At 46.1% G+C, this 14,788-nt stretch overlaps 2 protein-coding genes and 1 long non-coding RNA gene across 7 annotated transcripts in view; all 3 read left to right on the forward strand.

Annotated features, from left to right (window-relative positions):
• The window catches only part of ALMS1 (ALMS1 centrosome and basal body associated protein), a 74,759-nt gene extending 67,076 nt beyond the window's left edge, over positions 1–7,683 (forward strand). For all 3 annotated transcript variants that reach the window (XM_074865415.1, XM_074865417.1, XM_074865418.1), the window contains 2 exons: positions 523–622; positions 7,201–7,683. In XM_074865415.1, coding sequence (XP_074721516.1) covers positions 523–622; positions 7,201–7,245 — 145 coding nt within the window. In that variant the 3' untranslated portion in view covers positions 7,246–7,683. The remainder of the gene's footprint in view (positions 1–522; positions 623–7,200) is intronic.
• A 3,784-nt stretch (positions 7,684–11,467) lies between these two features.
• On the forward strand, positions 11,468–13,853 carry LOC141942366 (uncharacterized). The gene is made up of 3 exons (XR_012628611.1): positions 11,468–11,967; positions 13,198–13,345; positions 13,770–13,853. It is a non-coding gene; the product is annotated as an uncharacterized LOC141942366 (long non-coding RNA).
• Positions 13,854–14,476: 623 nt separating this feature from the next.
• ADAM33 (ADAM metallopeptidase domain 33) overlaps positions 14,477–14,788 on the forward strand; it is a 30,403-nt gene continuing 30,091 nt past the window's right edge. For all 3 annotated transcript variants that reach the window (XM_074865419.1, XM_074865420.1, XM_074865421.1), the window contains exon 1: positions 14,477–14,692. In XM_074865419.1, the coding sequence (XP_074721520.1) occupies positions 14,545–14,692 (148 nt within the window). In that variant the 5' untranslated portion in view covers positions 14,477–14,544. The remainder of the gene's footprint in view (positions 14,693–14,788) is intronic.

The raw sequence follows: 14,788 nt of genomic DNA on the forward strand, positions 1-14,788 counted from the left end.
CTGAGCACCTTCTGTTCAGCTCAAAGCATCCCTCACCTAAACTGGGGCAACATTGTTGAATGTTGAAAATACTAAAATATTGAAAAGATGCCTAAATGGCTTAGCTCAGGTTATTCTTGTGATAAAAATATTGCTATTGGTGGATAAACATGTTGCCCAGCATCAGCATATCCTCAAAGCAATGGGGCTGTTCTGTACTGAAGATACTGAAGCTCTACCTTTCGCAGCTGGGTAATCACATCAGCTGTCTGGTCATTTTAGTGTTATAAATATTCCTTTTAGGAGGGTGCTGCTTGTAAGAGAAGGGCATTATGGGCTGTGGGAATTTCCGGTATCACAACTGCTATATATTCTGCATTTTCCCTGTGTGACACTAGTAAACCCCCAAATAAATGTTTCTATGCTGTGGCTGGCCAGTAGCCTTTAACAGAATGTGAAGATAAACCAGAGGATGTTGTTTTTATATCAGTAAGTTCCTTCCTTCCAAGTCACTATTTTTGACTTTTTGTATTTACATTTAAGGATCTATGAGCAGCTGCCAGAGGTGCAGAAGAAGCGGGAGGAAGAGAAGAGAAAAATGGAATATAACTCATACCGCCTGAAAGCACAGCTTTACAAAACGGTAGGTGTTCTGGTCAAGTATTTTTATTGGAACATTTTAGAATCTTTTTTTCTTGAGGTCACAAGTATTGCAGCATTATAGTAATATTTACTAGATGTTAATTCTGTGGTGTTATTTTGCAACTTCTAGATGGATAGGATATATCAGCATTTAATCAGGGTCAAAGCAGTCAAGCTTAGCAAAACACGGAACACAAAAATCCCCCTACGTAACCTGAAATCCTTCCAGTACCTACACGTGGTGTATGGAAAAAAGACAAGGAATCATGGTCCAGATTAAAGCATACAAAAAAAGGCTTTGGGCAGTCTTGAGGGCAGAACAGAGGGATTGTGGAGCATATTTAAAGAAGATATTCCATGGTCAGGCTCTTTGACCTGAAGGCTGCCGGTTTTGCTCTTGTGTACCCTTGCTGTAGGTGGATTTAGCTTACCCAATTCACAGCCAACTTTGCAAACAAAGCCTGGAGTCATCATTCTTAATTTTTCTCCAGTGGAGTACTGGCAGTCCTGGTGGTAATTTGTTAACTTTGGGGGCTGTGGATTTCATCATTAAGTGTTTGTTCAGCTGATGGTGTGGTCTTACCACACTGGCCTGGATCAGCCTCAAATCTCCTCTGTCTGGCAAGTTGTAGAATAAACCAGTGTCCCTAAGTGTGGGTATGACTAACTTTGAACCACAGACACTTACAGAGCAGCTCAAGAACGGTTTCTGTGCTGGGGCCTCACCACGTAACCAGCAGCAGCGCAAAGGTGGGGTGAGGACTCCAGGATTTTGGTGAGCAGGAGAAGGAAACTGGGGGCCCGTTTTACTGGGTTAATCTAGGACTCTGCTGAATCCTGCCTCAGTCTGCCTGGAAGCAATGAGATCCCTGCAGAGAGCTGTTTCTGTCCCAGCTAACAAGTGCTGCTAATGCTCTTCCCCTCTGGCTCTCCAAGCTGTGTAATGTGTTTAACAGACAGACACAAAGCACAGCTTTAATTAATGATAGGAAGATTGAAGAACCCTGTGCTAGAGATTCACCTGGGTTGAGCACTGTAAGTAACAAGGAAGAGAGTGTTCTGTCCATATGCCCTCCCATGTGCACACATCTGATTATTTAGTATTTCTGGATAACAGGCAGTATCAATTTATACACAGTGATGTGGTGAATGTCCTGAGGAGGCCCATTTGTTCCCTCTGAGAAGTGCATCTCCAAAACTGACCAGTGTATCACTTTGGAGCTGCTCTTAGACATCCATATGCTTAAGCTTTCTCTTAAGACTTAATAAGAACTAAAAGTTGAGAAACAACAGTTTGCAATAAACACTGAGGTTCTAATCTGATTTACCTTCTTGCTCTTTAACTAACCCACACCATAAAATGTAGCCTTCTGGAGAACTCTGGTAGCAGGCAATAAACTGCATTATAAGCCTCAGTAGTTTAAGGACACGCATTAAAAATTAAAGCTGTGGGGTTTTTTTTTCCTCTGGATCTTAAGGTTGCACTTCAGTTTTAGCATTGCAGTTTTTTCATGGCTGAGTTGTCCTACCAGAGTTGGAATAATAGGGCTAGTTATTTGTTGGGAACAGCAGTAATTGGATTTGAAAAGTCAGGGCTTGTAACACGATGTATTATCCAGAATACCTTCCTAATCTGATTGTGGGTATTTACCACTAGAATTACTTGAATTTGATGCTATGCTTCTGCAGGGTATATTCAGGATGGTTTTTTTTTCCACTAGTTTGAGAATTTCAGATGCTGGTACAATAAGGTCTTATGAGTTAATGAATGCTGTCAGTCATTGACTTGAAGTAGCGCAGTCATCTGGAAGCAGATAAGGAATCAGATCAAAAGTTTTGTATATAAGTGTGGTTTTGATTGGAAGAGGGATGATGATTCATTGCAGTAAATATTGTAATCTTTTTGTCTGCCTTGATGATGCAGAATAGCTGTAAATACATTAAATGGTTTGTTTAGAATTTGGTTAATGTGTTGCTGAGAGCATCAGTTTCTAAGCGGATCTGATTGTGCGTGAAAAAAAAGAACCGCAGATTTTGTGGCATGACTCCAAAGATGACACAGAGTATTAGGAGAAGAAAAACGGCTGGTACAAAAGCTAGACTAAAACGGTGTGTAATCTAGGGTTGTAGCATCTAAATGATTTGTAGCACTGTACTCAGACTGTGGGCTGAGTATCTCTCATAGCGGCAAGTTTGTGAACTGCCGATGTAGAGCAGCAGATCAGTACTCTGAGTCTTGTTTTAATTGCAGTTGCCTAGGGGAGTCTTGTTGTGCCTTATACAAACCTAGGAGGGGACTGTTCCTTCCACGATCATTTGGCATATATCCAGACAAAGCTTGGGAAAGGAGCAGGGGGCAGAGAGTTGAGTGTCCTGCTCGAGGTTTTTGTGTGGGTCAGCGGTGGAGCCAGGCGTAGTACTCGTATCCTCTGACTCCCAGGTCAGCGCTTAGTGACATGACCTGTCCCTAAAGAAACCTTTGTCCTTCACTCTTTGGATTTTGATGCTAGCACTGATCATCTTGATGGGGAAAAGGTACACTCATGCCCCAGCAACTCCAGAGTGCACCTTACTAGGTGAAAGTGCATGCTCAGGCACCCTGTTCTGGAGTGTCCAAGGCTTATGCTTCTGTTTTCTTGCCTGACTTTGCACGGTGCACATGTTAATTCCTGGTAGAGAAACACTAATGAAACTGCAGGTGGGGATGTTTTAAACTGCAGATGGGGATGTCTTAAACTGCCAGACCAGCGGGCTTAGCGAAGGAGAGTCTGAGCACTTATTCTCCTCTCCCAGCACCTGTGGCTGAACACTCTGTCTTAAGAGTGAAGTGTGCTTATATCCTAAATTTATCACATCTCAGCCATGATGTAATGTGGCCCTGGGACACTGGTTGCTTCTATTTCTGTCACTGATACCAAAGGAGTAGACATGTAAAAGTAAAACTAGGCGTACACCTCCCTAATAGCAGTACTGCTGGCTCTGAGGATGGGATTGCCTAGCAGTGCAGCGTGCGTGACATTTCTACAGGGTGTTGAGGGCTCACAGGTTAGGGGTGATTAAAATTTGGGAAAGGAAGCAATGAATTAAACATGTACGCTGCCAGTCAGAGCTGCCAGTCAGAGAGGGACCTGGGGGGTGTTGATTGCCAGCCAGCTGAACATGAGCCAGCAGTGTGCCCAAGTGGCCAAGAAGGCCAATGGCATCCTGGCTTGTATCAGCACTAGCGTGGCCAGCAGGGACAGGGAAGGGATCTTACCCCTGTGCTCGGCACTGGTGAGGCCGCCCCTCGATGAGTGGGTTCAGTTTTGGGCCCCTCACTCCAAAAAGGCCATTGAATGACTCGAGCGTGTCCAGAGAAGGGCAACGGAGCTGGTGCAGGGTCTGGAGCACAGGTGTGATGGGGAGCGGCTGAGGGAACTGGGGGGGTTTAGTGTGGAGAAGAGGAGGCTGAGGGGAGACCTCATGGCCCTCTGCAACTGCCTGAAAGGAGGGTGCAGAGAGGGGGGATGAGTCTCTTGAGCCAAGGAACCAGCGGCAGGCCAAGAGGGAATGGCCTCAAGCTGCGCCAGGGCAGGGTCAGACTGGCTCTTAGGAAGGATTTCTTTGCAGAAGGGGTTGTTGGGCGTTGGAATGGGCTGCCCAGGGCAGGGGGGGAGTCCCCATCCCTGGAGGGGTTGAAGAGTCGGGTTGACCCAGCGCTGAGGGATCTGGTGGAGTTGAGAATGGTCAGGGTGAGGTTAATGGTTGGGCTGGAGGATCTTCAAGGGCTTTTGCAACCTGGATGATTCTGGGATTCTGTGATACATACTCATATCTGTACATACATAAGCATGGATAAGTGTTTGCTGAAGTATCCTCACCCCGGAATTTAAAGGTGTGTTAGGTATAACTGCATATTGATGCAATTTATGGGCCAGTGCTTCAGAAGAAAAATGAACACCAGCTTCTTAGAAATGTATTGTGAGGAGAAAACAAACAAACAAACTTGTGTGTTTCCAGTGTGAGCTAGTATGTGGGACATACTGCTCTCTGGAGGCAGCGTGTGTCTCGTCTTTAGCTTAGGGAACCAAGAATAATGATCTTTGTGTCCAGGTTGAGGGATGAGATGCAACTGAGTTTATTTGGCTCAAAATAAGCCCCCGAATTAGTGAATATATATATGAATAGAATTGATATGAACAAAATTTCCTTACCTTTTGTAAAGTACAAGTGAAAATACTTATACAGGACACCTGAAATTAAGGGCTGGCAGTGTTGTTTTAAGGCGTTTATGTGCTACGGTGACAATGTGGGGCAATGCAGCAGGAGGTGAAGAGGGAATGAAATCACAGGTTTGTTAGCACTGAGTGAGGAGGGCACCCTCGGGAGGAAACAGTATGGGCTCATATATAACTGGAAACTTACCCAAATCCCTGTGCTAGAAGGCGAATGAGAGTACAGGCATCCTTAATTTTTCGAATTGTTAAATACTTTATTAAGACAGCAAAGTTATTTTTGTCACAGGATGCACGTGGGGCTGGGCTGATGTTCTGTCCCAGTATGCCTTTGCTTTTGTACTTTTAATTTCAAATAGAGCATAAAATCATATTCATCAGATAAGGGGATGGTGCATGCCCTTTAATTTTGGAAACTGTGTAGTTGAGACAGATTTCTGATCTGATGGCAGCATAAATCAGAACTCTTTCAACCCCAGTGAAATGAAAATGAATTTTGTGAGTTTATCAGATGCAAATTTGTTCCGTTACTGAAGCTTCTCCATTAGATGTAGTCATTTTTATAAATAGGGAGCATGGGAGAAACCTCCATAAAGGGGATAGCAAAATTACTGCTTTATCTATTTCCCTCTATCCCTTAAAAAAGAATAAAGATAGCATTCAGGAACACTAAACACTCTTTTGTTTATGGATGGGACATGTCCTTGGAGCCTATACAAGGTAGGGGCCACAAGGTGTCACTACCCCAAAGGAAAAAGCACATCCTTCGAGAGGTGTGAAACTGAATTGCACTTTACTTGCTGCTTTACAGTAAATCTTTTTTTTTTTTTAATGTTTGTTTTTCATCCCCTTGGCTACATTTTCCCTCCTCTCAGCGACATGTTAGAGTTTTTTGTTTTGTACTCATTTCCTGGAAATGGAGCAAAGAAGCCAGATAACATCTAATTGCCGTCTGGGTTTGCTTATTAGGTTGCAAAAGGGCCTTCGAGCTGTTAAGACTGATCAGAGGTTTTGTGGTGTGAGACGTTTTGAGCCCTACTGAGGCTTGATGAAGTACTGAGGGCAGATTCCACACTGAGATTCATGTCAGCAGCTTTGTTTTTTCTATGTCTGTATGTAAGCAGAGTATATTCTGTACTGGTTTATACACTATAGTATGTGTATGTAGTCTGTACACACACAGTGCATACTCTGCGTTCGTATAAATAGCTGAGCTGTGTGTTGCGTTCATCTGTGTGATGCAGAAGGTCTCGTCAGGCAATGGCTGTATCATTCCCACTGCTGTTAGTAATATATGAGTTACCCAAAGCTTTTCCTTTATCCTCCACTCCTCTAAAGCCACGTAACGTGTATTCCACGCTTCACAACGTCAGCGATCTGCTGGCTGAGCTAGCAGAGTGATGAGGGTTTCGCTGGCCGGATCATCGCCGTAAGAGCGGATCGCGCTCGGAGGAGCCTGGGGAAGGACGCCCTAACAGAGCCACCATTAGCAGTGCTTCCTACAGATACTCAGAGTCTGGTGCAATTTGTGTCCAAGGGGCTTGGAATCTGTCTTTGGATTGATGTTTTTGTGTTTTTTTTTTTTTTCTTTCATGAATTTGTCCAGTTGCTTTGTGAGGTGTAAATGTCTGGTGTTCGCAGCACCGCAGGGCAGAGTTCCACAGTTTAACTGCACAAGGCAGTGACTCTTCACACAAAGTATTCTGTGGGTTTTTTGGTTTTGTTTCTTTAAAATCTATTACCAGTTATTTTATACGATGCCTCCTCAGATTATTTTTGGAATAGTCTGCAAATAATGTTACCTTTTCACCTGCTTCAGGCTGCTTAGGATTGTACAGACTTTCCTCTCTTCCACCTCAGTCATGGCTCATCCCTCCCACTGTGGTGAAGAGTCCTGATTTATTCAGTTGTTTATTGTAGAAAACACTTTCTGTATCTTCCACTCTGCTTGTTACTCCTCTCTGTAACTGTCTACTTTCCCTGTGTCCTTTCATAAATGTGTCGCAATCTGGGGAACACATGACTCCCAGAAGTCTGGATTCAGAAGGTGAAGGGAGAGATATGCATCATGTCTTAAGGAAACAGTCTGTCAGCTAAGGTCAAGATGTATTCTGACTCTTTAGACTTGTTCCTCACCATTTCCACAGCAGCCAGCCCAGGGGTATTCTGGTGTTTTTCATACTAATGAGTGAGAAAAACCGAGGCTGCTTTAGCTGTCCTAAAAGGTGTAAATAGCCCTTTCTTAGTGTTCTATTACCCTTTGATATTCTGTTCAGAAAACTTACTAACAATAAACCTCATGCTTAGCTTTTTAAATTTTTAGACGAATAATACTCATCTCTCTCGCTTTGTTTCTATCTTTCAGAAAATCACCAACCGTGTCTTAGGGAGGAAGATTCCTTGGAACTGATAGAGATCTCCTGTTCAAAGGAAGGTGTATTGTGCTTAGCAAACTTGTGGAGTAAAGGAGATTGTGATGTGAAAAGATAATACAGTAAATACTTGTGCAGTGTACGTTTTGTGGTGTTCAGTTGTGTTATTTTTGTACTAATATAATCTTGCCCTATTTAAGAATCAGTGATTTGATATGAATGTCAGGTTTTAAAATAAAAGGCTGGTTTTTGTAGTGGTGTTATGCACTTCTAATGTAAACATAGTTTGGAACTACTTGGTTCATAATGTATTTATAACAACCTGATTGGAATAGCAGTTTTATATATTTATTTTAAATTGTTTTTAACAATGATTTTTAATTTTTTTTTAATTTTCTATTTCAATGTAGAAAACTTGTAAAGTTTTGTACTGCAAAAACCCCTTAAATAAATACCATCAGATCAGTTTGTAGTAACTATTGCAGCAATCATGACATGTATTTTCGCTGTCTATACGGACAACATCTAAAGAAACCAGGCAGTGATCACCTCTTTCTCAACACAGAACTGAAGAACTTCCAGGGTAACTATAATGACTGTTTAAACTGGACGTTACTAGCACTAAGAGTGGAGGAGTTGTGACTTCACTGACCTTTTGCTTGGTTCACTGTCTTTCTGTATGAACCAGGAGAGTCTAATCAGAGAAATTTTTATGATGCTGGGAATTTTTAAGCCTTGCCCCCGAGAGTCCCCTTCACTTCATTAGGGGCTTGTGTTCTGACAGGATACTTGGGTGTGCCCTTAACTAGCATCACAGTGGCAAAAGATGAAATATAAAGGTTGTGGTTCTTGGTGATAGAAGCCTGAAGTCTCAGTTTCATTTGCTTATCAAGACGGAGTTCGTAGGATGTACAAACAGGAAAAGACATCTGAAAACTAAGTGGGTGTGAACAGTGGTTTCCTATTTTCTGTGCTTCAGGTGTTCATAGTAATTTAGTTCAAGGAAAAGCTATAACGGTAAATGCAATTCTGCAGTCGGTGAGGCACAACTCGGAGATTTTGACCTCTTGTGTTCACTAAGAATTTCATAAAACTGTTTCACCCCTTGGCTAAGCCATCCAGCAGCGGCTACGGTCCAGCTCTGCCAGATACCCTTGGAGTTCACATTGGGGTGTAATGAATCAAATCTCCAAATAAGGGGAAATAATGTGATTCCCTTGAAGGTCAGTAGAACTACACTGAATTACACTAGACAAAGATTTGGCACAGTATTTTTCAAACTGTGTCCTGTGCTGGTGGTACCACATGCTGCTAAAGCAGCTGTCAGAGCTGCTGCAGAGTGTGAGGATATATCCAGGTGTAAAATTTGTAGTTTACCTGGATGTACTCATCAGAATAGCGTGCAAAAAAACCCAACCAACACGAAACCACGATCTGGTATGTTGGAAGGCATAGCTGGTCTGGTCTTGGAAATCTGAAGTTTAAAAGTGCAGGTTAAAAATAATACAGTATCACACGGCTGTGATAAATCATCTCAGAGAATGGCTTATCTCTCCAGAGCTTTCCACTTTTCAAAATCTCTTTTTACCTATTTGCTCCTTCCACTGTCATGTCCTTGGGTTCAGTTTGGATGCAGGTTGCTGCTTTCCCTTTCGAACCGCTCTTCAGGGGCTAAAAAGCAGCTTTGTAGTTGCTGAAGCAGAAGGTGCTAAAACTTGCTGCTGCTGACATTTCTCGTGCGATTCTCTGATATACTTATGAATAGGCTTGTTCCTTGCCACAAGAAATTCAGTTGTGTTGGAGTCATGACAAGATCTTGCCTCACTGAGTGCTCATTTAAAGCCAGTTAGCTTCTTAAATACCGCTTTTAAGCTTTCAGCTGATGAAAAAACAAGAGAGTTTAAGGGCCCTGCTGATGCCTCAGGGGATTCTTGGAAGTCTTCTTACAGTGAGATAACACAGCCCGTGGTTGTTTTTATTTAAATGTCCGTAGTGTGACTGTTTGGTGCTCCCTAACAAAAAGCACAGAGGCCGGTAATCAAGCACGTTGCAAAACAAATAAAGGTAGAGGCAGGTCCATTTCAACTACTGGAAGTACCCATCCTCATCGAAGTAGAGAACTACACACTGTAAAACCTTTCAAAACAAAGGAAGAGCTGCTGCAAATTTGGGTTTTTTTGTTTTACCTCGCTTAAAAATGTTCACGAACTACCAAAGTAATGACAGTCGCTGTCGTTCTGTGAGTTGTTAGAGTTGCACCTTGAGAGATTTAGCGACAAGTAGCTGTAATTCCTCATTTGGTAATAATACTGTAGCTTTTTCCCTTTGCTAAGGGAGAATTATTTGCTTCTGCTAAACACTTTTGCTTTGGGCACGCTTTAATATATCAGAATGTGCGATCTGAAGATTGTGCTTGGATGTTTCACGCCGGTCTCGGGCTGCACAAAGTGTCTACATTCTGCTTTCTGAGATATTGTAAAGCAAACATTCTCTTTGCACACACGGGGGGGGGAGGGGGGGGGAATGAAGGTTTTGTAGAGGAACACTATCAGATTGTTTGACTTTTCTCCGCAGAGGAGCGAGCACCTGCAATTCCAGGTGAAATCGGGAGGAGCTGAGGCTTCTCAGAACTTCTGAAAATGAGATTCTGCGTGGCTAGGTTTAAAGGAGGCAGGTCTCCTCCTCAGCCCCGTGCTCCACCAGCGTTATCATCCGTCCTTCTCTTGATTTCTTCATGAGGGATGTAGCGAAGCTGACTCGCACCCATTCCACTACCATTCCTTGTCATCAGGTCAGATAAAGCTTGTGCTGGGGCAAAGCCTCCACTGTTTATAGTTCTGATGGAAGGAAGCTGCTGACATTTGGAGTCATTAGTTCCAACATGCAAAACTTGTTTCCAAAAACTCAGGAAATTATGCTTGTCTTGTGTTGATTCCAGAGTGGAGTCATCTCTTCTTAATCCACTGCTACGCAGAGACTTTTAGGGCAAGTTCTGCAAATCTTTGGAAGTTTAAAGAGAACAGAACTTTTTTTTTTTTTTTTTTAACCTTCCAGGAGCAGGCTTTTGTTCTTAGTTAATCAGAAACGTTCTTTGATCAGCGTTTGCCATGCCTGCCCCTCACAATGATTATTGTGTAGATGCCTGTTTGAGTCTCACCGAAAGGCCAGCTATCGTAGCTGCTGTCTCAAAAACTGGGGAAGGCCAGCACGGTTGTCTGTTGTCTCTAGAAACTGAAAGCAGCTTTGATCACTGTTCATTTGTACCTTGTTCATCATCAGGTAAATGCACTGGCTGGGCTTTGGCTTTGGACTGCCTGTAGATGTGCCGTCTACAAACTGAACGTGAGGTGGGAAGCGTGGTGGATGCGGACGAGGCAAGGAAGCGGCAGAGAAAAGGGGTCTAAAAAGCCACCTTAAGCTTTCAAAGGTTCCTTATTTTAAAATAAGAGGCTCGTTTGGCCTCCAGAAGCACCTTTCATTTCCTCTTTCATGACCATTTCCACTAGTTCTACCCTTTGTGCTGTAAATTCCACCCCTACGGACCTTTTATAATAACATGGTAAGTCCTCTGGTTCTTGGCGGATGTTTTTGGGGTCCTTTCTACCGAGAACCATTCTCAAGTTAGAGATCTGCCACGTCAGGCAGTGGATGTTGTTTGGGACATGTTCTCTCATCGCTGGCAACTGGAAAGATCACCATGGAAACCAAGTGCGGGGATGATGTAAAAATATAGTTGAAACGCACAATTTCCTTGGAAGTGGATATTCCCTACAGAATATAGTCGTGTCACTGTACATCTGTCTAGATATGGCCTGGTCTGGGGTGGTTGACTCCTGGAGGATGCTTCCCAGAAGGACTTTTGCTCTTTGCTGCTGTCGTGGTGGATTCAGTAGTGGTCGTGCCTGTGGGAGAACACAACCAAATGAAGAGGAGGAGCCTGAAGACAGATCTGCCCCATGCGAAAACAGGTAAGCTAATCTCTTCCACTTATCCATGAGAGCATCCTGGTTTATAATTCACTTTTCCTGAAACAATACCCTAATGAAGAAATGACTTCCTGGCTGGCTGTTCGTTAGTCCGGATCAAACTTTAATCCAGTAAAGAAGATTTTAATATATCACTTCCTTTATGCTGCATTTATTAGTTGGCCAGCTGGGTGGCTGTACTTCTGTAAAGCTTAAAAGTGTAACGTGAAGTCATTGGACATCCTCCCCGTAGGCTTGGGGAAAGAATTTGGCTGAACTGCTGTAAATGGAAAAGTCACGATTCTTTCACACAAGCAAGGTTTGAAAGTCAAACTTTTATTAATATTTTTCTCCCTACATCAGCAGATAAACTGAATCCTCCAGGCCAAATTAGACCCTGCGGGAGGGTGAATGACCTCTGCATGACAAATGAAAGCCACGTTGATTAATACACTTCTGGAAGGCACTCAAATTCCACGGTGATGAGGACAGTTGTGATGTCTTGATAGGGGAGAAGGTTGTGGGGTTTTTTCAATACAGTCTAATTTTATTCACGTACCCATGTGCTGCAGCCCTGTCGCTTTCTAGCTTTGTCAGAAGCTACTTCAAACTTGTCTTCATGATGTAAAAGAGAGACTCCAGCTCCTTTCCCCGAAGCTGTGTTGGCTCCCCTACCCAAGTTCGATTCGGTACTTCCCGTGAATCACCCTGCTGCTGGGGGCTCGCTGCTGGCCGCTGCCCAGGCTCGTTGAGTCATCTGCTGAGTAGCCAGCCTTGACCTTCCTCCGGAGGCGGGTAAGTCTCTGGACTCTGCGACTCGCCAGTTGGATCTGGAGGAAGTAGTGTGCCAGGTACACGCCGTGGCCTCCTGAACGAGGAGTTAAGTTCCTGTGGCACTGTGTGCAGACTGAATAGTCATTTTAATAGGAGATGATGTGAAATTTGGCCTAAGCAGGCCTTTTTTGGGGGTCTATCAGGGCACGGGTTTTTACAAACGGTATAGAGCTGTTTTACTATGTTACAGCTGTCCTTGTCCTTTGCAGAAGGACCCATAGCAGGCTCAGAGTGATGGCATTTGTGCTGATGAAGCAGTGGTGGAAGACCCAAAGTGTGGGTGCCCTGAGCACACCTCCTGGGCTTGTCTGCTCCATGCGCTGGTTGTCTCCCTCACAACTCTGAAGTGCCTGGGAGGACAGAAGCACCTTGAAAATAGATATGGAGGGGCTCTCCCTGTCTTTAGTTCCATGTTGTGAGTGTTCCCCCGCCCCTGCTTCACACGTGCTGCTCTTGGCTTAGGCAGAAATCCCCAGTCTTGGGCTCAGCTGCCAGGCTGTGTGACCCAGCTGCAGTCCATGGTCGGGTGCCACAGCCTCTGTCGGCTTTTGTCAGCAGAGAGATCGAGTGATCGAGGCAGGGGGAAGAACGCCTGTTCCTTTGCACAAAAAAGCCTTTTATAAGCTGCTCTGGATAACCACCAGCCGTTGCCATCCCCAGCCCCATGGTGGGCCATGTACTCCACGGCCGGTGGCAAGCAGACATCTGCCTTCACCGAGCCCCAAGACTGTGCTATGTTCAGTAGTTTGTGCTGGTTGAGAAAGTGAAGGAAAGAGGAAAAATGTCACGTAACATAGTAACGGTGAAGCTATGCTGGGATTGATGGGCTGCCAGGGGAAGGCTGGAGCCTCTTGCGTGCCCTGGGTTTCCTCTAACTACTCCATCCCAGCCCCTGGCTCACCCCTCCACGGCAGTCCTGGCCACCGACTGCCCTTTCTTGGAAAGACTTTTCGCGGCTCTCCGCAGCTCTGCGCAGCCTCGTCCCTCCGGACGTTGCTGCTGATGGTTTCCTGATGGCTGAAAGCCCCGTTGTGCATCTGAAATCTCGCCCAGTTGTGTGCCAGGCTGCTGATTTACAGCAGCTCTACACAACTTCCACCGAGCTGCCTGGATCCAAGAAGGGACAGCAATGCCCTGTTTCTCACCACACTTCCACAGCTTTCTTTTTAGGAGTGACTTTATTTTTTGCAGTGTTTGGCCTCTCATGGAAGTGGCGGGACCTGCACAGCCCCTCCATGGTGAGCTTTAGCAGGAGACCACCTTCAACTTCAGCGAGTCCTTCCTGGTGCTCTGCAGAGCTGGACCCAGAAAGGGTGGAAGATTCTTGGGAGAGCTTGTGGTGAGAGTGAGATGTTGCTAAATGCTATTAACCCACCTGAAAAACGCTGTGTCTGAGGCTAAAGGGGGCTAATGGGGAACACTCGTTAACACTGTCCAGATGTTTGCATCTGCTGCTTGCATCCGAGGGTAACAGGACCTCCGTGTGTGTTTGAGTGCCAGGAGGGCTCCCACCACACTCCTGCAGCCACGGCTGTGCCATTTCCATTTGCCCTTTGTGCTGGGAAACCCCACAAAAGTCCCCTGTCCCTTCCTCTCCCAAATCGTCACCTTGAGCAGGCGTGTCCAGAGGTGCCTAGAGCCCTTCGGGTAGGGCTGTCCCCATTTTTAGAGTAAAATAATTTAAAAAGCTTTCATTATTAGCATTAATCAATATTATTATTAGGGCTTCACTAACTATTGGTGAATCCTTGCCCTGACCTTAGGCGGAGAGTTGGGTGACCCCAGGAAGGGCCTGGAAAGGGTCGAAGCAGAGCAGGGACGGTGCTGCCTGTGTGGAAGAAGGAAAGTGAGTGGCACCCCCTCCCCACGCTCGCTGTGCGGGGCCCTGAGCTGTGACACCCCCCTGCTTTGAGGGGGCTGGCTGCTGGCACCCATCTGTTAGAAAAAAATTATTATTATTATTAATAATAATAATAGACAACTGTGGAGTGTGTCGGGTGCAGAGGTGGCTCTGGGCTCATCCATCCTGCTGGGATGGAGGGGGTTATTTCATTGCCTTTTTTTGCCCCCTCCCCTCCCTTGTGCAGGCAGCCTGTCGTACCCTCCTGGAGCAAAGGGGGTGAAGCAGCGGGGGGGGACCCCGGGGGGGGAGTGGGCGGCTGCCGGCCCGGCTGCAGCGGGATGCCCCGGCGGGGGGAGCCTGGGAGCCGCCTTCTTCTCCCGTCTGGTTTTCATTAAGCGGCCCGGCTGGGCCAAGAAACACAGCAATAAATAAAAGCGAACAATGCCGTCCGTCCCCCCCCCCCACCTTCCCTCCTCCTCCTCCTCCCCCTCCCTCCCGCCGCCCAGCCCCGGATTCAGCCGGGCGCCTGGGAACGGGGGCTCCGGCCGCCAGGGCGAGCGGGACCGGCTGGGGGGCGAGTGAATGGGGCTGGGGGGGGGAAGCCGGGCGGAGGGGAGGGGACCCGAGAGGATAAGAGGGGAAGGGAGGGCGGGCGGCGGCGAGCAGAGACGGTGACAGCCCCGGGGAGCGCCGGCATGGCCGGGCGGCCCCCCCGCAAACCCTGCGACCGCGGGGGCTCGGCTGCTTTTTGGGGGAGCCGCATCTTTTTTTTGGGATGGTGGTGGTTGTTGTTGTTGCTGCTGCTGCTGCTCCCCGGGCGGGGGGATGCTGCTGGACCGCGAGGTAAGGAGTGGGGGGGGGTACCCCAGGGTGCGGGGGGGCACCCCGGGGTTTGCAGGGGGAGCATGGATGGGGATTTAGGGGGGGGTGGGGGTGTCC

This window comes from Strix uralensis, chromosome 4 (genome assembly GCF_047716275.1).
Source record: "Strix uralensis isolate ZFMK-TIS-50842 chromosome 4, bStrUra1, whole genome shotgun sequence".
Lineage (NCBI taxonomy): Eukaryota > Metazoa > Chordata > Aves > Strigiformes > Strigidae > Strix > Strix uralensis.